The following is a 20965-nucleotide window of genomic DNA, read 5'->3' on the forward strand; positions in this document are numbered from 1 at the left end:
ACATTCAACCACACACACCCACACACATATACACGTGCGCGCCGCACACACGATCGAGAGTGAGAGTCCTAGAGGGAAAAAAATAATAACAAATCCTCGGCCCCAAAGCCGGAGCCGAACCGAAGATAGGAACACGATCGTATCGCCACCGCAGAGGCTGAGAGCGCGAGTGAGACAGCGCGCGCGGGCGAGCGAACGTTTTGTATACATACGGCGGCCAGAGTGCCACGTGAGAGCGAGCGCAAGCGAGACGGAAGAGTTATTACCATCGGGGCTCTTTGGCAGCGTGTGTTTTGTAATAATTTAAATTTTGCCATTCTAGATCAAATTGTCGGTAACGGTACGCGCGCGGTGTCCCTTCTAGAGTAGACAGACACGGATTAATAGCTCAAACATAGCCGTCTCAGCCGGTTTCGTTGGTTCTTTTCCGAGAGATTACCGCTTTGTGTTACGGAGTGTAATTGACTAAGCCTAGTGGCTAAAATCTCCCCTCCCCGACGGACACGGTTTAAACTTGAAACATTTAAAATACTACAAAGAAAACGTGGTTTCTGGTTCCCGCTCTCATGCGGAAGTATTTTTTTTTTGTTGCGATTTGTGTTGAGACGACGGCATTCGGGAATTGCATACTTTCACCGCTTTGACAGCTACGGCGGCTGATTATGTCACACTGACGATCAGATGGCCGGCAGAACCTAATGCAACAAGCGCGACAAATCGTGTGGCGTACGCGTGTGATATTCTTGGATGGTTTGGAAACATCGTCCGTCCGTCCGTCCGTCTGTACGACCGAACCACAACGACCATAAGGACGTTTAGGAATCCGTAGAAGATTTTCCCACGCGAGACAAAGAACGAAGTGTTAAATGGGTGGTTTTCGCGTCGAGGCGGTGTGACATCGTGAAATAAATAAAAGAAAAGCTCTCCCGACCCCGGCGTAAGAAAAGAAAGAAGCAGGAAGTGAAAATAGATTTCCCCATGTGTGTGGTGGATATACGGTTTTTCGCCTAGTTCGGAGGTCGGTTTGTGATGAATAGTTTGTTTTCGTATCTCGCTACGGTTCATGTCCGGTTTCGGTTGGGTTTTGTTTGCGTAATTTTCGATCCTTCCACTGGTTCGCGACTATTAGCTGAGCTCCAAATTCTGCCAATTTGTTTATCTCTTTGATCGGCAGGAATAATTATCAGAGTGAAATTGTGTGAGATGCGATTTACCGTTTATTGTTTACGCAAAGGAAAAGGAATTGCCAAAGTGCAAAGTGTGATATCGTAACATTTTTTGGGAGAAGTGAATAGTTCGATGTGATATACATGTTGAAGTGATTTGGTGATCACTTTTCAGCTCGGCTTCCGTTATCATTTACAACCCTCGAGCGACTGAAAAGCCGTCAAAATTGAAAAAGGAAATTATCCTTTTTTGAGCCCCCTCGCTTATCCTACGGGCACTAGCGGTGGCGCTCAAAGTGGTTCTAGTGGTAGCAACGTAAGTAGCGTCGGCGTCGGTGGTACTTCGGTGTCGGCAGTGGCCGCGGCAGTAGCGGCGGCGGCTGCATCTTCCAGCACCGCTACCGGCAGTGGCAGTGGTACCCTAAATCCGGTGGCCGCCCATCATTCGCTCCATCATCATCATCATCATCATCCGCATCACCCCCATCACCACCACCCGCACCATCCGCACTCGACGGCCGCAGCAGCAGCAGTAGCGGCGGCGGCAGCGGCAGCGCACCATCCGCACTTCCCATCGCTGGCAGCAGCGGCCGCGGCCAGCACCGTCGGGAGTGATCATCACCACGCCACCGGCATACCAATCAGGATGGACTGCGACTATTCGAAGCTGTTCTACGCGAAACGTAAGTCCGCCACCTGCTTGGGTTTAATTTTGTCTGCATTCGGTTGATTGGTATGGGAACTTATTTTATTGACTGCTACCAAGTGATCGCCGATCGAGATTTGGTTTGCCAATGAACTTTCAGCATCGATAGCGCCATACAAAATAATAGCAATTGCTGAGGGGAATCTTAACTACGGACTGAGTGAATCTGATGCGCTATTTGCTCGAGTTTTGTTGTTTTTTCTAGGTATTTTGCGAGACACGATGGATGTTCGTTTGAATGTTTATTTCAACTTTTTTGAGGTAATGTTTGTGGATCAGCTCTAGGGCATAGTACGATGTAATCTTCAACACATTCAACATGGTTCAGAATATTCGAATGTCGTTCACTTCATTCAATCTATACAGTGACTCAAATCCGTAATCGTACTCCACCATGCAGATCTCTTTTTCCTTCTTTTGAAAGTCGAAAACAAGCTTTCGGAACATTCTATTTCGATAAAGTTATAGCGTCATATGAGAGTTAAAAGGTTTGCTATCCGTTTTCAGGATAATGGTTCTTATATCTCTAAAAATGGCGAATGTATGTGCTATTGTATGAAAATTGACTCAAACTCATAATCGTATGTTGGTTTAATCTCTACTCGATTTCGAAGGTGTTGGCTAATTTACGAATTCCATCATTAGTATGGTATCCCTTGTTCATTGCAACAATCTTTAGTGGGTCTCTGGCCTTATCTACGAGTTTTATTTATGTATTCGAAAGGAATATTTATCAGTTTTTTCATTGAGTGTTTTTAAAATCGTTATTTAAAAAAAAAGTCACAGGAGGGTTATGTCCGAGACACGACCGCATAGTTGACGTAGGATTCCGTTAGGTTATCTGTTGATTTTGGATAATAACATCGTTAAACTCATTGATAATGATTAGGTGGACCTGAAAAGGGCCGTTTTGTTTGGTTGTTGGGTATTTGTTCATTCCACCAGTGTTTAACGGGTGATGATGACAGAAAGATGATAAACAGTCGATGGATGGTGCGTATCAGATAAAGGATACCGAAGTGGAACGAGATATGATGAGAACCGCCCTCTATAATCCTATACGAGATGCCTCTTTTGATATGTATTGATGAAATAAAAAATAAAAAATTCACCAATGTAATATAAGATAATTATTAATACCGAACACAATTATCAATATTTCTTATCAGTAAAAACATGTTACTTTAATATAGCGAAAATATATTTGAAATGGGAAAGGTAATTTTCTTTTTTAATTTTTACTTTCTGATTGTTTATTCAACCCAATGCGAATTTTAATTGGACTAACAATACCTAATACTATATGTACACCTAATACTATATGTACTATATGTAGTGAGACTCTATGTTGTACGAGAAAGGGTTAACACAACGGCTATCGTATACAATTTTACACCTACCCTTGTGCTAAATTTTTCACAATACTCGATTGGACATTGATATGGAGTTTCACGAAGCAACCAACATTAAAGTTCCAAATTTAAATTTTATTTGCTAGAATTATTCGTATCACTCTTCTTACTTGCAATATAAAAATGCTCCCGACTTTCATGTATTTGCAATGCCGATTTCCATCAGGCAGCTTGGTTTGGATGTCTCAAGTTCAAGTAAACATTCTGATCCATTACACCATCGATAAAAACCAAATTGAGCAAACAAAAATTTTGCAATGTGCCTAGGAAGGACAACTTGAATGCCCGAACACAGAGGGACAAACAGTATCTCAGCAAAAAAATAAAATGGGTGGGTTATATCTATGATATAACCGCAAGATTGACGTGGTACTATCTTAGCATAGCAATCATTTGTTTGTATTGATAAAATTTTTGATTGAATGAAACAATTCCCGAATTCAATTGAATTCAATATATTTGCTTTGTGAGTAAAAATATTGTACAATTCCATATAAGGCCAATTCATGCATTGTGATAGATTATGTTCTTCGTTACAAGTAAATTTAATGACAGTCCTTTTACGTTTGGTATGATGCTTAGGACAAAACATGTGAACGGAAGAATTATCAAACGATTATTTTATCTAACGTTTCCTTCTGAAGTTTGCATCTCTCAAGTGTACTCAGTTTCGATTTTGACATGTACGTCGAACGCATATTGTTTAATCAATAGGTGTGTGTCATCACAGCAATTGGTTATCAACATCTTGCCTAATCATCAAATGCTATTCGTAGGAATTCAGTGAGCAGAAGATATGAAGGCATATCCTTCAATACAATCTTGAAAAACCGAGCCAAACCAACAAACCAACCGAGTGTTCGTACCCGCTTTTGTAATCCGTGTTAGGAAAACAATTTTCGGAGTGCAAAAAAAAATGCGAGTGTAGAGGTACCCCCGGAAGACTGTTTTAAGAAAACATATTCTAGTTTGCACAAAGGCAAGCGAGTACAAAAGTACTCGCAGTTTGCATTTATTTGCTGAGCCGATTTCCCCAGGCATCTTGGTTTTGAAGTCTGTGTTAGGCAAAAACATTTCAGTCGGAACAAAAATGCCCCCGACTTGCATAAATTTGCAATGCAAATTTCCTCAGAAACCTTGGTTCTAAAGTCTGTGTTGGGGAAACACATTTCAGTCGGAACAAAAATATCCCCGACTTTCATGTATTTGCAATGTCGATCTCTCCAACGCTGCTTGGTTTTGAAGCCTGTGTTAGGGAACACATTTCGGTGAGAACAAAAGTCCCCATACTTTCATGTATTTGCAATGCCGATTTCCCCAAGGCTGCTTGGTTTTGATGGCTGTGTTAAGGAAACCGTAGATCGGGCCAATCAAAATGAGGCAGTTAGGGCGTTTAGATAACGCGTAACATTTTACAGTTATTCAATTGTTTATCTAATGAAAAATAAAATTTTATTAATTGCGATAGAAGCGTAGAAATATTCCCTATCAATTGATGTAAACATCTTTCCGATCCAGTAAGAAATGTTCGAGTTATAAGCATTCGGATTTTTTCATTTTTTCCTGCATGTTCTGTGTTTAGGTTTTCATTTTCCCCCCATATTCTCCGGTTAGACGTAGTCCCACGTCAAAAAAAAAATCAGTAATTCCAATTTGAATATTCCAAACAGCATGAAACACATCAAATTTCAAAAACCAATCATGTACATTTTGTTTATTGGTCCAAAAAAATTATCTGTACAAAGTTTCAGCTCGATAGGACATGATTTAGGGGTGCCTCAAAGCGCTCAAAGTTTAGATTTTTTGATCCTCGAAAATCTTCCAAGGGAGTTTGGAAAATCGATTTTTTTTTCGATGCCAAATGACTTAAAAATGCATGAAACGAGATCTGGTGTCAACTCGAAAAAAAAATATTGGCTGAAAATCGACCTTCTGGGACCTTCTGGCCTGAGAGGCAATGAAGGTATGGGAAAAAAATTATCGAATTTAATGGACCGATCATGTACATTTTGTTTATTGGTCCAAAAAAATTACCTGTGCAAAATTTCAGCTCAATCGGACATGATTTAGGGATGCCTCAAAGCACTCAAAGTTTAGATTTTTTTGACCACTCAGTCCCAAAAAGTCGATTTTCGGCCAAAAATGTATTTTATGTATTTTTAAGTAATTTGGCATCGAAAAAAAATTTCGATTTTCTAAATTTCCTTTACTCCCCCCTTGGAAGATTTTCGAGGATGAAAAAATCAAAACTTTGAGTGCTTTGAGGCACCCCTAAATCATGTGCGATTGAGCTGAAACTTTGCACGGATTATTTTTTTGGACCAATAAACAAAATGTGCAAATGTGCGGTTTTTGAAATTTGACATGACCATTTTCGCTGCCACTCTAATAGTGGTATGAGCAATTTGTTTTTTATCGATGGTGTAATGGATCAGAATGTTTACCTGAACATCCTGAGGGTGAATATGAAGCAAAGTGTCAACAAAATGTGATGGAATCGAGGATTCAAGTTTTGCCAAGACAATAACTCAGAGCTAAAGACATATAAAGGTCACACATGGTTACATTACAATTACTCAAAAGTTATTGATATTCCTTCACAATCTTCTAACATCAATCCCAGTAAAAAAACTGAGAAAGTTATCTGTGTAGGAAATTTAGAAACCATGATTTTTTTTTTTAAATAACGATTTTAACCCATTAACGACCAAGCTGTAGAAATAATTTTTTTACGAAAGCCATTGGTGTAATTTCGATTATTGATGCTAAAGAAACCCCAATGTTCAAGAATTATGTTTTTCCTATCTTCCATTTTCCGGGAAATGACTGTTCAAAAAATCGAACATTGGCCGAAACCCGTACTTTTTTTTTGCAAGCACAAATATACTGCGAACTGAAAATCAGTTGAATTAGCAAATATACGGTATTCATAAATGCATCAATTTTATATTCCCGGACGAACAAGCACAGGAGGATAGAGGTCTCTAATTATAAACCTAATTCAATCCACCTAAGGTGAGATGTGACATTTCTTATTTCATGTAATTTCAACTTATTACTTTCATTGTTGGAGAAATGGTGGAGAAATGTCTATGCTTAAGAAATATTTCTTTCCAATTATCCATTTTCCAAAACCTGCAAAATACCAAAATGATGCGAAAAAACAATGTAATCGAAGGTTGGGTGGTTATTATTCGGTCCGGCGGAAGAATATTTATACCAGCAATCTCATTAAAATCTTTGTTACTTGTACTGAACATTTCCTCCAGGCCCTCCACACACGAAACTCTACGGGCCGCCATTACCTAAGGTTAAGGATTTTCAATAATATTTACCGAATTAATTGATATTTGCAAACATTCACAAATGAAAATGCAAAAAACAAATGAAAAACCTTCCGTCTTCGAAAGTAAATGAATCAAAATGCGCTGCGGAGGTTAGATGTGTTGGTATTGATTCAGCAGAGAAAAATGTTGGTTATGGCCAACGTTCGATTTTTCGAACACTCAATTTTCCCGGCTGTTATTTTCCTGTACGAGGCTCAATCGAACGATTTTTTGCCCCATATCGCAATGTATGTTCTTTTATCAAAGTAATACAGTAGAAAAGTTCACATAATTTTGTATTTTATTGGATTTTTTAATTGGAAGTAAGAACACCTTCCAAACATGCTTGCTTTATATCGAATTTATTGCCCAATAAAGATATACAAAACTGAATGAACTTGATAGTAAATGGTAGCTAATAAATTAAGCTATCTTTTTGTGCAAAAACATTACCATATGTTAGCTTTCCAAAGACATGAAAAATTATCAAAGTTGCTGTTCGATTTTTCGAACGCTTGGCCAAAAATGGGTTAAAAATCACTTGATGAAAAAAAAAACTGTTAAATATTCCTTTCGAATACACCAAAAAACTCGTAAATAAGGCCAAAGACAGCTAAAGATAGTTGCAATTCCATACTAATGATGGAATTCGGAAATTGGCCAACACCTTCGAAATCGAGTAGAGATTTCAACCAGCGTACGATTATGAGTTTGAGTCAATTTTCATACATTAGCACATACATTCGCCATTTTCAGTGATATAAAAGCCATTATTCTTTTAACTCTCATATCTATACATACAAAAATCCCGTGTCACGGCGTTTGTTACCGAACTCCTCCGAAACGGCTCGACCGATTGTGATGAAATTATACTCAAAATACTTGGTAGGTATGAGAATAGGTTGTAAACTATATATAATACCGGTAGGATACCGATAATGTGCACCCGTGGCCGAGTGGTTAGCGTCTCACATTATCATGCCGGGTGTTTGGGTTCGATTCCCGTTCTGGCCGGAGGATTTTTCGTCAAAGAAATTTCCTCCGACTTGCACTGTGTCACGCGTATTCTAGAGCTTGCCCCTCGGAATACATTCAAGGCGTGTTATTTGGCTTAAGAAATCTCAACTAAGTATTAATGAATGACGCTAGTTAATGCATATGTTGAGACGGCAAAAGTTCCACAGGGAACGTTAACGCCATTCAAGAAGAAGAAGGATACCGATAACCATACATTTAATACCGAATAGGGTGGCTCTATGCAGAAAAAAAGATCTGGATATTTTTTTTCAAAAATTTGACTTCATACCATACATATAACCTTAAATTTTGACCCCAATTCCTTATTTTTAATTGCGATTTTATTATTTTTGTGTCAACAATATTCTAATAATTTAACCGTTGTTTGTTTTTTCAACAGAACGAATTCATTTAAGTTGTTCAATGACTGATGGCGTAACGCCCGCTTCATTGAACATCCACAAATACACAAGTAACATCAATTCATCTAAAGCAGGGAGCATCTCCGACGAGCTGGAAGCCTTTTTGAATGAGCACAATGAGTTATTGAAATTCTTCAAATCACATTTGCTCGGATTACAAAATGACAATCACGCTATTGCCATCAACCCTGATAAAACATCAGCTGGAGAGCACGTGTGTAGATCCAAAGCACAAGCGCTGCTGGAATCATGATAGCACGGTGACACGAGAAATTTAATGCGAAGAAAAAACAATAATCTGGAATTCATCGTTGACACACACCGTTCATACGACCCTCGCTATGTTCTTCTTCAATGGCACTAACGTTCCCAAGGTTTGCCTTCTCAACGTAGTACTACTTGCGTCATTTTTATTAGTAAATAGTTGATATTTCGATGACGAACAATACGCCTTGAATGTATTCTGGAGTGGCAAGCTCAAGAATACGCGTGACTACAGTGCAAGTCAGAAGGGTTTCTTTAACGAAAAATCTCTTGCATAAATATTAGACCAACGAGACCCCGTCACAGATACCTAATTCATTATGAACATCATTTCTCATTTTGATCTAATATTTATGAACATGCGACGAAACAAACAGAGGGCGCGCTCGATAGATTTTTATGTTTATCATATGGTGAATTGACATGGTCAAGAAACGCCAATTCAAGATATCGTAAGCTGTGCCAACAATTTATGGTCGACACATACGCGAAGGTAGAGATTGAACGACTGCAATTCTTACTACACAATCAACAAAAGCGGTGCGAGGAATAATGCATTCACTTGCGAGACACTATCATGAGCAACGCCGACACAGCTTTAGTTATAGCCAGGCCAAAGCGCAATGCATTGTCATGACATTGCGCGTGTGTTCAAACACAAAATGAAGTTCGATCGTATTCGTCCCCACATATTGTTGGTTGTATTCTGTTGAATGGAAAAAGCGCAATTTTGCATTCTGTTCAAGCTCAAGTCCAATCGAGTTGAGCAAATGTGACAACCTAAACAAACATTGGTCTCCATGTTCCATTTCTATGAAGCAAGAATAGTAATGGTTTTTCGGGTGGAATAAACACGCAAAATTCAGCATTCAAACACATTCAAAACTAATTTAGCATCCAAACGAAATCGAATAATAATTTTCATTCAAATTTCAACAATTTAGAATTATTTCCGGAATTATGCCGATCAGATAGAGAGTAAATTGAACCACAAATACGGATGACTTATTTTGATCATTGTTTCGCGACAAGGCGAACGAATTTAAGAGTGTAAAAGTCGATTTCGATTGAATTGTAAAATCCGATCACTGCATATATGAATATTGAGTTCTACAAATCGGTGAAAGCTAGAGAAGTAATAAAAACATCCATGAATAAGTAATATGGCTGTGTTTCAAACTTAGATTACCGATGTGAATACTCCTCGATTGAATGACAACGATAAAATAACGCGATTCCAAACAGGCCGATTAATCAGCTCCATTGAAGTTAGCTGGCGTATCGCTGTTTTCCAATTTATGAACGAGACCAAGCTGTTATAAACTAAGCCATGTTGAAAATCACATGCACGTATTTTCTAACAAGGAGACAGCAATAAATATTGATTTTCTATATTTCATTTTTTCTACTTTACAACAAACTTATATTACTTTTTTCAGTTGACGTTTAACTTTTAAGAGATCAAACATGTCAGTTACGTTAATGAAATACACCAAGAAACATCATATAACCTTTCGTTCAAATCATTTAATTCGTTTTTTTATCGTTCACATTCGATTTATTTTAAAGATCGTTAAAATATTCAAACACACTTACAATACATTAGTGTGTTTTATTCAACACCCAAAATATTCACAAGAAATAATTTATTTGGCAGAACAACGTTTGCCTGGTCAGCTAGTGATACTATCACTTTATCTAAATAGAATGTTCCGAAAGCTTGTTTTCGATTTTCAAAAGAAAGGAAAAGAGATCTGCATGGTGGAGTACGATTACGGATTTGAGTCTCTGTAGATATACCGGAATGTAAATAAAAAGAAATGTTTATATTTTATTTAAAAAAAATCAACTTTGTTTTCTTCTGAGCCAGAAGACTTGTTTGTAAAAGACGTGACGAAATTGAACGGCCTAGTTGCTCGGAAATTTAAACGAGCAAACAGTTTAGTAAAAATCGTGGATTTTTTAAGATTCTTATCGAATTCTTATTAACATTTTATACGATTTCAGATACACATAAGGCATGTTTGATTGATATTCTATACGATTGTGATTTGATACGACTTTATATGCGAAATAGCATGTGAAAAAGAAATACGATTTAGTGTTTCCTCGGTATCTTACCCTTTTAATCGTCAATGACCCATTCCATGAGGTTATGCACCAGAGAACCAAATTTCAAATCTAGTTTTAGGAGAAAATTGAGAACGTTATTTGAATAAGCTCTAGATATATCTTAAAATTTTGGTAACAAATTTAATTTTTATGCACCAACCTTTGAGAGAGGCGAGTTTAAAAAACTACATAATTATATTCAAAATATTCTAGGTTTTCACTATTTTTAGATATCTCTGCACATGATTAACCAAACTTCAATGTCTATATACCATTGAATGGGTGATTAAATGCTTGTTTGAAGATCCGTGGGTAGACCTATGTTTCATTTTGTAATTTATGAGAAACAAGCATTTGAAAAACAGGTATTTTGAAGCGTTGTCACGTCACATAAATAGAGCATTTTTTAGCTTATCAAACGAACATAGGTTCAAACATTTTTATACTCAGGTTTCTCTGAGCAAACAATGAAGGTCAACAGCCCACCAAATTTGGTTGAGATCGGTCCACAAATAGAGGCGTATCAACTGTCTACAGAAGTTGTTGTCACGTCACGAAAAGTATACGATCCATTCCAGTGTGACGTAACAACATTTTGACTCACTACAAACACTTTTTTTTACGTTTTCATGAATAAAGCACACAAAATTAAACGGTGTTATAGTAAAATTAGGAAAATTTCCAACAAGAATCATCAGTTGGAGAATATTTTATAGTTAGATAGGTTTGCTATCAGTCAAATACTTTTGTGACATGGCAACACCTGACTTTATGCTGTTTCGGACTGTTGAACATTAATGATTAATTTAACTAATTACTGTTCCGTTTCAAAACATACAAATGATCTTTCTCCTTTGTTTTATCAACAATATATGAACGTAGATTCCATAACATAAGATATAATCTTATTTCAACTCCCGGTTTGCTGATGGTATTATTGAATGCTACAAAAATATGGAAACCCCATGCGATAGGGGTGTATCAGCGGAAGTCGAATATCGTATTCCGATGCCATTTTGGAATCGAGGATTGTGACTTCCGGTTCGTTAAAAACGGATATAAAAGACCGGGAATGGCATGAAATCCCACAATACGATCGTGAACGGTAATGTTGGCATATATCCATGGGTGCGCGAAGAAGTATAAAAAAAGAATAATGTTTGATAGTGAGAGATAGGATTTAAGTGAGAGGAAGATAATCCCCCTTATCCCACGCGGCGAGTGACGTGAGATAGCAAAGTTTCTCGTTCCATTGTGGAAGCTACCTTACTTTTCAACATCTTTTTGATACCCGAGTCGATAACATATGAGGACACGACTTCAAATCTCACCTAGTGATAAACTATAGTCACGCCATTCGCCTACGGGAATGCAGTGACTTGAGCCGCGCGGAATAAAGCGGAATGTTTGAGTGGAAAGAAAGTGCACACACAAATGCTTTCTTAAACATCAACGATAAACGATCAAAGTCAACGTCAAAGTCAAAGTCATCTTCAACACGCAAACATAAACGCCCTTGCACAGGTATGTGCGCGGATGTATACAAATGATTAATCAAAAGTTTCTGATAGCAAAATCAAGTGCGTTCCTCCTGCAGTGAGCGCCACTCGATGAATCAGGATTGTGCTAGTCATTGATGGCAAGCGCAAGAGGGAACGTGTTAAACAATCACGATATGAAAACTGGAGGTCGGTTTGAGACCACCACGATCTTTCCCAAATAAAAACTTACCGTGTATACAGGTAGACTCAATTTATATAGCTTATTTAGATGAACATACCATAAACAATTAAAATTGCCTTGTTTCGCAATTTTTCACAATCTAAAATAACATAAAACTCATTTTGCACACAGGTCGAACGTATTTCTTCTCTGTTTTTGAAGGAATGAAAACGTGAAATGGCGCTAAAACGCTAGAATGAAGAGAGCCAGAAAAAAGTCACCATATTATCAAATTGTTAGCGTTATGACTCCTTTCATTTGACACTATTGAAAATTCAGTAGGAAGCACCGTTCATGGGATACAAAGGATGGTAGGTTCAGGACCACCGGTTGCGTTAGGACCACCTTTCCCTATAGGATGGACTTTTGGAAGGGGAAGGGGAGATCTCAGAGGAAAGTAAGAAGTATTCAGAGTAATGAAAAACATAAAAAATAGTATATAGCTTGCTACAATACGATGAAATTCTTATTTAATACAACTTGATCTAGTATATTGATTGTGTGGCGTGACAACGCTTCGTGGAGACTGTTTATTCGAACAGAGCGCGTTGTCACGTCACAAAATGCCTGCCGTCAAAATGCAGGTTCTTGCGAGTTTTTTTGAAAAACTGAGTATACAGGAATCTACGTTCATCTTTCATTAACAAATCATAGAACAAAGTTTATTTGTATGTTTTTAAACGGAACTGAAAATACAACATTAATGTTCAAAAGTCGGAACCCGCAAAAAGACAGGTGTTGTCACGTCACAAAAGTATTGGGCTGGCAACAAGCGAATTCAACTGCAGAATATTCTCCAGCTGAAGATTCTTGTAGGAAATTTTCTCAATTTCACTTCAAAATAGTTTACTATTTGGAAATCGTGTGATTTATACATGAAAACGAGAAAAAAAACCTGTTTTTAGTGAGTCAAACAGTTGTCACGTCACGCTGGAATGTGTCCATTATGATGGCCTATTATATTCTGCCCGAAACCCGCTTCTAGTCATTACCCTAGGCTGGCAATGGACTAGGGTAAGTAATTTACTAAATAATAGATCGCGTTAAAACTTCGCTTCAGTATGAAGGACTGTTGTGCCAAACTAGTGACAGGAGAAATTTGACAATTTCTAAATGCGGTTTTTTGAATGATAAATTTCTGTTACTTTCATTTGGAAAAATGTAGTACTGTTTTTACCTATATTCCGAACAGACTCAAATTCCAAACATTTCATTTTAAAAACTAAATTTACTGAACGTCAATGTAATAAATAATTGAATAATGAAAAACCCGATATTCTGTAGGGTATACCCTTCCATATAACATCGTTTATAGGTATTATAACAACATTGATGTTCAGTGAAGTTAGTTTTTAAAATGAAGTGCTCAGAATTTGTATCAAAGCGGGACCATGTTATTCGGACAGGATGTATCAAATCATTTTTTTGCGACGGATACGATACGATATGCAGTTCGCAAGTTATCAAGACTCGTGACACTATATTTAACCGAAACAGTTATTTAATCGAAGTCGAAGAAAACGAAACTTCCTCTGTTCGGAAATAGCTTCCTAATAAAACAAAAATATAAAAAAACAAGCGCAAGATTTCTCACGGTTCACATTTGTGCATTTTTTTCTCTCTCGAAAAACAAAATACCGTTTCGGCTCATTGCATCTGCATTCTGGCTACTTCCCGTTTCGTTTCGGTGCCGCCAATTGTTGCCGCTTGCCGTGTTTATGCATCGTTTTATTGCAATTTTAGCATGTTTTGTTTGCACGCGACTTTCACCCCTCCGAAACACCGGAAGTACTTTTCAAAATGCTTTTCTTGTTATTCCCACGTCCATGCAACTCATTGGTTTGTAAAATATTCACGAATTCTCTACTTTATTGAATTCGTATTGGATCGGTTGCCCCTTTGCGACATCATTGGATTGGAAATTTTACTTTGGATGGTCAAGTGCTCGCACCAGATCATTTCCACCGTAAATTTCCCGCTTAGAACCCTCGCGCTGGTGTAATGATGATATTTCCAGTAAATTTCCACACCGAAAGCGGTCAGGATTAGCGCGATTTCCCGTATTTCGAACGCGCTTTTCACACTGACATACACAAACTAACTCACGAAAACGGTGTCTCGGTGAGTTCTCCGCTAACAACACAGAGCAGTAAACTCGACGTTTTCGTCGTCGCCTCTGCCCTCTCGCAAAATATCTATTTTTGATCGCGAAAAACGCGCCGTTTTGCCGCTTCCCTCACACGCCCCGCTTGCTCCCCTTCCGGGGAGGCAGAAACGCACGCCAAAATTCAACACTCAACCCCATATGCACTTAGACTTATCCTGCGTGCGCGCGCGCGTGTGTGTGTGTGTGTATGTTGTTGATTTGTTTACCAGAAAGTGGATTATTAACTTGCGCGCCTGCGATTTCCAGCAGCAGGCCATTAGGGTTAATCACTGTTCGGTTCAGTTGGGCACTGTAAAAATGACAACCGGATGTTTGCGGTTTGCGGCCGAATGATCCGCAAGAGGCGCGTTTTGAACGCGTCCGATTTTTGCGATCAACAGACACCAAAATCGTGACTATAAATTTTCCCGCTTATAGTGCTCGCTCCCAGGAAGTAAAGTATTAATGACTATGCCCGAAAACATTTTGCCCCGCTACGAGAGACGTCATCGTATCGAATCGACTTTCCGTGTTCTTGCGAGAGGGAAAAAAAAGGAAAATAAACAAATGAAAATCCACATAAATCAATCCCCCGCTCCCCGCCACTCCGCTTAGTCCCATTTACCACTTACCACGAGTTTTCATTGGAAGGAGGGGGTGGGGAAAACGGACGGAAGCGGAAAGAGTAAGCCATCTAATTCAATATAATTTATTCGCCTACTGCCGCCCGATTTGCTCGAACACCACCGGGCTTGTTTGGGTGGATGGTGCGGATGGCAAACGCGCCACGTTCGCTCAATCGCGCGCTTAATCTTCCCAAACACGAGACTCGGCTCGCTGCAAGAATACGGTCTTCCAGATAGCGTGAGGATAGGATGACGTGAGTGCATTCTGGGAGAGGCCCTGAGAAAAATTGGACATACATAGCAAAAGCGAAAATTTGTGTGTATCGCATTGGACCGGGATAATTGGCGGGACGCTGGGGTTAGGCCATTTCAGCTGCGTCGCAGTGCAATGTTTTGACGTAGGATTACGTCTTTCGGGAACATATTGGGGTACAAATTGAAAATCGAATACCGAGCACATCGTGAAAATTGTCCAATTTCAAACGCTTATTGCTCAGTTATTTCATGATGGATTGATGAAATGTTTGCGTTAATCGATTTCGGTACTCCATAACAATTTTGACGTAGGACTACGTCTTTCATTTCTATACCGGGGTGTAAAATCAAAGTTTCGAAAACGAAAGCGTTACGCCGGATACCGAGATTTTGAGCGTTAATAGCTCCTAAACAACTGAACGAAATGGTATGATAAACACTTCATTCGAAAGATAAAATGTGTACGCGTTATATACTTGTTACTTTTTGATCCAAAAACTTGTTTCAATAGTCTTAAAATTGCTTTCAAAACAGGCTATTGAAATCACCAATCGGTATATAAGCGAGCGCCGCTCGGAAATCCACTCAGTTTTAATTGAACAGCGATTGGAGCATGTTGTCGCTGTTGTGGTGAAGCTTTTCGTTTATCATGAAAGCGCGGATGAACGGTGCCACCAAGAGCCTGTTTGTGCACCTTAGGCCAGAAGAGAATCCATCAGGAGGAGAGTGATGCCACAAACGGTTCCCCGGGAAGAGTTCGGAGCAGCCGCCACACACACACACACACATACACGCGCGGAATTCTTCGTTTGGATGCCATTCAGCATCGAGAAAATTCCGGAAAGATCTAATCATTTCTGGAAAATAAACTGCCAGTTCCTCTGGGAATTTAAAAATACTTTCATGTGAAAAAGTTTATTTGAATGTTTTCTATCCATGTAACACTGTGACCAAATATGTTTCAATCAAGTGCTATTAACAGATGGTTATCGAGTTAGCATTAACCACTGGTGGGCTTCCAGTATCGAGGAAAATGTGGAAATATCTAATCGTTACTGAAAATAATCTGCCAGTTCCTCTGGGAATTTAAAAATACATTCATGTGAAAGAGTTTATTTGAATGTTTTCTATCCATAAAATATCCATATAATACATTTGGGTTTGTGATTTGTCAATCAAGTACAGTTAGCAGGTTAGCTTCTGAAGATTATTCTTCAGAACAAGGTTTTACGTATCCTATATTGGATGCATAAAACCTTGTGCCTCCAACGTAACGCTCTGGTTTTCGAAGTCCCCCAAATATTCATTTATTCATTCATTCAGAATGGATTGAGATTCAACTTCAAACAAATGATCTCTGAATCAACGATAGTCCTACGTCACCCTTGCGGTTATACCATAGATATAACCCACTTCCTGTTTTTGATATTGAATAAAATAATATGTGCCATGAAACTAACTATCGAACAATTGAAAAATCTCAACCCCTATCCTAACGGAAATATCCACTTCTAATTGGTCGAAATTGACGACACATGCGGCGGTTCCCTAGCAGAGACATCAAAACCAAGCTGCCTGGGGGAAATCGACGTTGCAAATATATGCAAGTCGGGGGCATTTTTATATTGCAAGTAGGGTGAGTGATTCGATTAATTCTAGCAAATAAAATTTAAATTTGGAACTTTAATGTGCGTGAAATTTCATATCAATGACCGATCATGTATTGTGAAAATTTAGCACAAGTGTAATTGTAAAATTGTATATGGTAGCAGTTGTGTTAAAAATGACTTGATATATGAAACGATTTATTTCAGTTTTCATAAATTAAAAACCAAGGTGTGTTACCGCTTGAGAACGAGTCGTTCGGTTTAAGCTGTCGGTTTTGTGGTGTTAATTTTCACCCAAGGAAAGTTCATGCGACGAGAAAAAATTGGAAAAGTGAAGAAATATTCGAGAAATACAGTATTAGTTGTTGTTAGTCCAATCAAAATTCGCGTTGGGTTGAATAAACGCTCAGAAAGTAAATATTATAAAACAAAACTACCTTTTCCATTTCATATATGTTTTCTCTATATTAAAGTAACATGTTTTTATTGATGAGAGAAACTGATAATTGTGTTCGGTACTGGTAATCATCTTATATTACATAGGTGAGTTTTTTTTTCTTTATTGGGGTACAAATTCCATACATAACACAGGAGGCATCTCGTCTTGGGTCACAGAAGGCGGTTTTCATCATATCTCATTCCACTTCGGCATCTTCTATCTGATACGCACCATCCAACGACTGTTTACCATACTCCTGTCATCATCACTCGGTAAACACTGGTGGAGTGAACAAACAATACCCAACTACCAAACAAAATTGCCCTTCTCAGGACCACCGAATCATTATCAAAGAGTTTGACGATGTAATTCTTCAAACATATCCAAAATCAATAGATAGCCTAACGGAATCCTACGTCAACTATGCGGTCGTGTCTTCGACACAACCTTCCTGTGGCTTTTTTTTTCAGTCTATTAACCTTGCGTCCTGCGTGTTCCAAAATACGGCTCTGGCGATAACTTTGTTATCAGTCAACTTGGGGTTACCGAATGGAACACATTCGTCAATTCGTGTCTTCATCTTATTTTTTTCCCTTTATTATAGTGACTTCCAATACGTTTGGCTGGATCATCACTTTACTTCCATTTTTGGAAGAATGTCGGGAGAGAGAATTGAACTCGTGACCCTTAGCGTGAGAGGTACGGATGTTACCACTAGGTCAGATCACCTCATCATAAAGTGATTGTCGATGGAAAGCCCAATCCATAATAGGATAGAAAGTGTTCCATGTTTCATCTAAATCAGGGTTTCTCAAAGTGGTCGATATCGACCCCTTGGGTTTCCAAGGGATCGACATAAACGAAAATTTATTTTGAGGTCGACGAGGTCTGAAAGTCGACCCCTATTAACATTAGGTTTACGGGACGCGTCATTTTGACGCACTTCGAAATGTACGAGGAAAATCGTCTACATTTTTATTCCATTTCTTATAATGACAAGGTAAATATATATTGATGTTTATTTTCTTTAAAATCGTTGAAATATTGAAACTATCTATGTGGAAAACCTATCTCTACGGATATGCGTCAATTTGACGCGATCGTAATGTAGACAAAATTTTGCGTAAACATACAAACATCACAACAATAATAAATAGGAATGTACCGACAATACTTCGATCCGATATCGTTATCTCAAATGAAACAAGCAATAAACAACTGTCGCCGAGAAGCCCCAGTAGAAAGAGCAAATACCAATATGATGTCAGAGTGCGAAGAGGTTTTAAAAATTTCAGTTGCTTAGTTCGAGTATTGGAAAATGAAATGCTAGAATATTTTTTGAATCACTATCACTTATTATGTTATTGTGAGCTTCAATTATACATATTTCCATTTTTTACTTATAGTATACTAAGTGCTCTTGTATGTATTCGTCCACGTGTCAAATTGAGATAAGTATACAGCCATTCCATGTCGAACCGATATAGCGGTTCTCATATTTTCGTGAAAAGTGGTATATTTGTTCTTTATCGCAAAATATTAGACCCGTATTTTTTTTATTTTTTCATTAGGGTGCTCATTTCCATTTTAGGGTGGTCCGAAAATTCCAGTTTTTGGCCTTTTTTCCAAAAAATACTTTTTTCGAAAATTCATAACTTTTGAACTATTGGACCGATTCGGATATTCGACATATCAAATTAAAGACAATTCGTATCTTTTAGAAACATGTTAGGATTGAATTTTGTGTTCGTCATTTTTTGTTTTATTTAACTGTTGATGATTTAATGGCATGGACTAGAGAGCGCTATATTTTTTACTGAGGTGTTTTTACATAACATATTCAAAAATCCGAGATGCGATCTTGGTCGTTTTAAATTTATGATTTCTCAAAGTCAACCGATGGTCCGAAGAATCAGAGAGTGTTTGTAGTTCGTTAGGCGAAACGTTGTTTCTTGGCTAGTCCGAAATAGTTCTTCCATCTGAAATCATTTTGGAAAGTGTTTTCGCAAAGTGGAAATTCCCCAAAATAATATAGTGATTTCAAGTAATTACGAGGCAAACCAAATAAAAAGTGAAAGCGTCCATTTCATGTTGTTACGTGTTCGGAGCGTCTATATGTGTGCGTGTGCGTTGCTGTGCAGTTTCTTGATCAAGTATCGGGAGAGAGCACGCGTTACGCGAGAGGAAAGGAGACAAAGACCCGAGATGAAGAATAGAAGGTGGGAAGATTCACGAGTTTTGGTTGTGTTAAACTTTGATTGTATTAGTAGCCTGGAAGATTGGAAGTTCACATATCAGGCATACCAGTCAGTTACTCAAATGTTACAACATTGAGTGTGTCAGCGAATAAATTTGAAAGAGGATATATAGAAACTAATTACATATTTCCAAAATATATTTTTCGCATTATAAAAAAACAGAACACGTCACAAACTAAAATGTTTATTTTTTACTTTGATTCTTATATCAGAAATAGTATTCTAATGTCTACTACGTTTGGATTTTAGAGCAACTTCATGGAAGTTTTTCTCTTGTCAGAAATTGTAATTACTTTTTTCACAACTAGGGTGTTGAACACTTCATTCGTCTAAAACTAAGACACAAGCGGAAAACTTTTCGTCTCAATCTAGTTCATACGGAGTCAATTAAATTTATTTTTCAAGTGAATTTTACATTAAAAAACTTGTAACCTTTTCTCCCATCCACTGTTGAATGTTTCTCCGTTAAAGGAACAAAAGATAACGTGACTCTGACTTTGTTCATTTACGTTTTTGATCGACGAACGAGAAGAAAAATTGATTTGAAATTATGTTTAGAATACCTCAATAATACTGAAATTTCAGTTTCTGCTAAATTGTCAGTTGGGCTTTCATGATTTTGAACGCTAACATTGTTTTTAAGAAAAATAAAATTGTTCGTTCATTTCATCTGCTTATTTTTACTTGTAATAACAACACTTCTCCTATGTAGTGGACTATTATATGAAAAGTAACATGCATAAACAAAATCTGTGACGTCACAGATTTAAAAATCTTCCCACCTTACATCTTCCATCTCGACAAAGACCTAAGTTGTTTTTCATTCTCTGTTTCCTTTATACGTTATACTCAATGCATGCGTTGAATAGGATTTTTTTCTATTTTCAACCAGACTCTATGTTTGCGTCCAATAAGAAAAATACGATTAACACTCCTATACTAGCGCATTGGTCTGTCTGACCGAGAAATCAATAATCCGTTCATTCCTCAGAAAATATAAACACTACGACTATGCAATTCTCTCTAGCCTCGTTATTCGTCGTTCGTCATCGTTTAGCGTTTCGCATGTGTAGGTACAAAGGGGACGTGTGCCACTTTTCCAACACTTTCGGTCTGACACACCGACGCGAGTATAGGAGTAATTTTTTTGGACAAGTGCCTTTTTTCATACTCTATTATATTGTTGAATGAAATGTATAAATTAATGTTAGTGACGTGGAATATTTATTGAATATAATAAGATCATTACCGGACTATCCTTATTTGATTTCAGTCCCTTTTGTAACTGGATTGAACGGATCCATATATTAATTATTCGTCGATATATTCGTCCTTAGATTCATACGTTCAATAGCAAAATATAAATGTTCGACTTTCGTATAGTTATTCGCTAAATATAATGGTCATACATATACACAATTGTAAAAGAATTTCACTTGTGCAAGAATTGTAAACAGTAAACTATAAACTAATCGGTGGCTTATGGT

At 37.8% G+C, this 20965-nt stretch overlaps 1 protein-coding gene across 2 annotated transcripts in view; it reads left to right on the forward strand.

Moving 5' to 3' along the window:
- Nucleotides 1–328: 328 nt before the first annotated feature.
- Nucleotides 329–20965, forward strand: part of LOC129763161 (protein scalloped) — a 441519-nt gene continuing 420882 nt past the window's right edge. The window contains exon 1 of one of the 2 annotated variants that reach the window (XM_055761969.1): nt 329–1849. In XM_055761969.1, the coding sequence (XP_055617944.1) occupies nt 1813–1849 (37 nt within the window). In that variant the 5' untranslated portion in view covers nt 329–1812. The remainder of the gene's footprint in view (nt 1850–20965) is intronic. The other variant, XM_055761971.1, reaches the window with a different exon arrangement.

This window comes from Toxorhynchites rutilus, chromosome 1 (assembly GCF_029784135.1).
Source record: "Toxorhynchites rutilus septentrionalis strain SRP chromosome 1, ASM2978413v1, whole genome shotgun sequence".
NCBI lineage: Eukaryota > Metazoa > Arthropoda > Insecta > Diptera > Culicidae > Toxorhynchites > Toxorhynchites rutilus.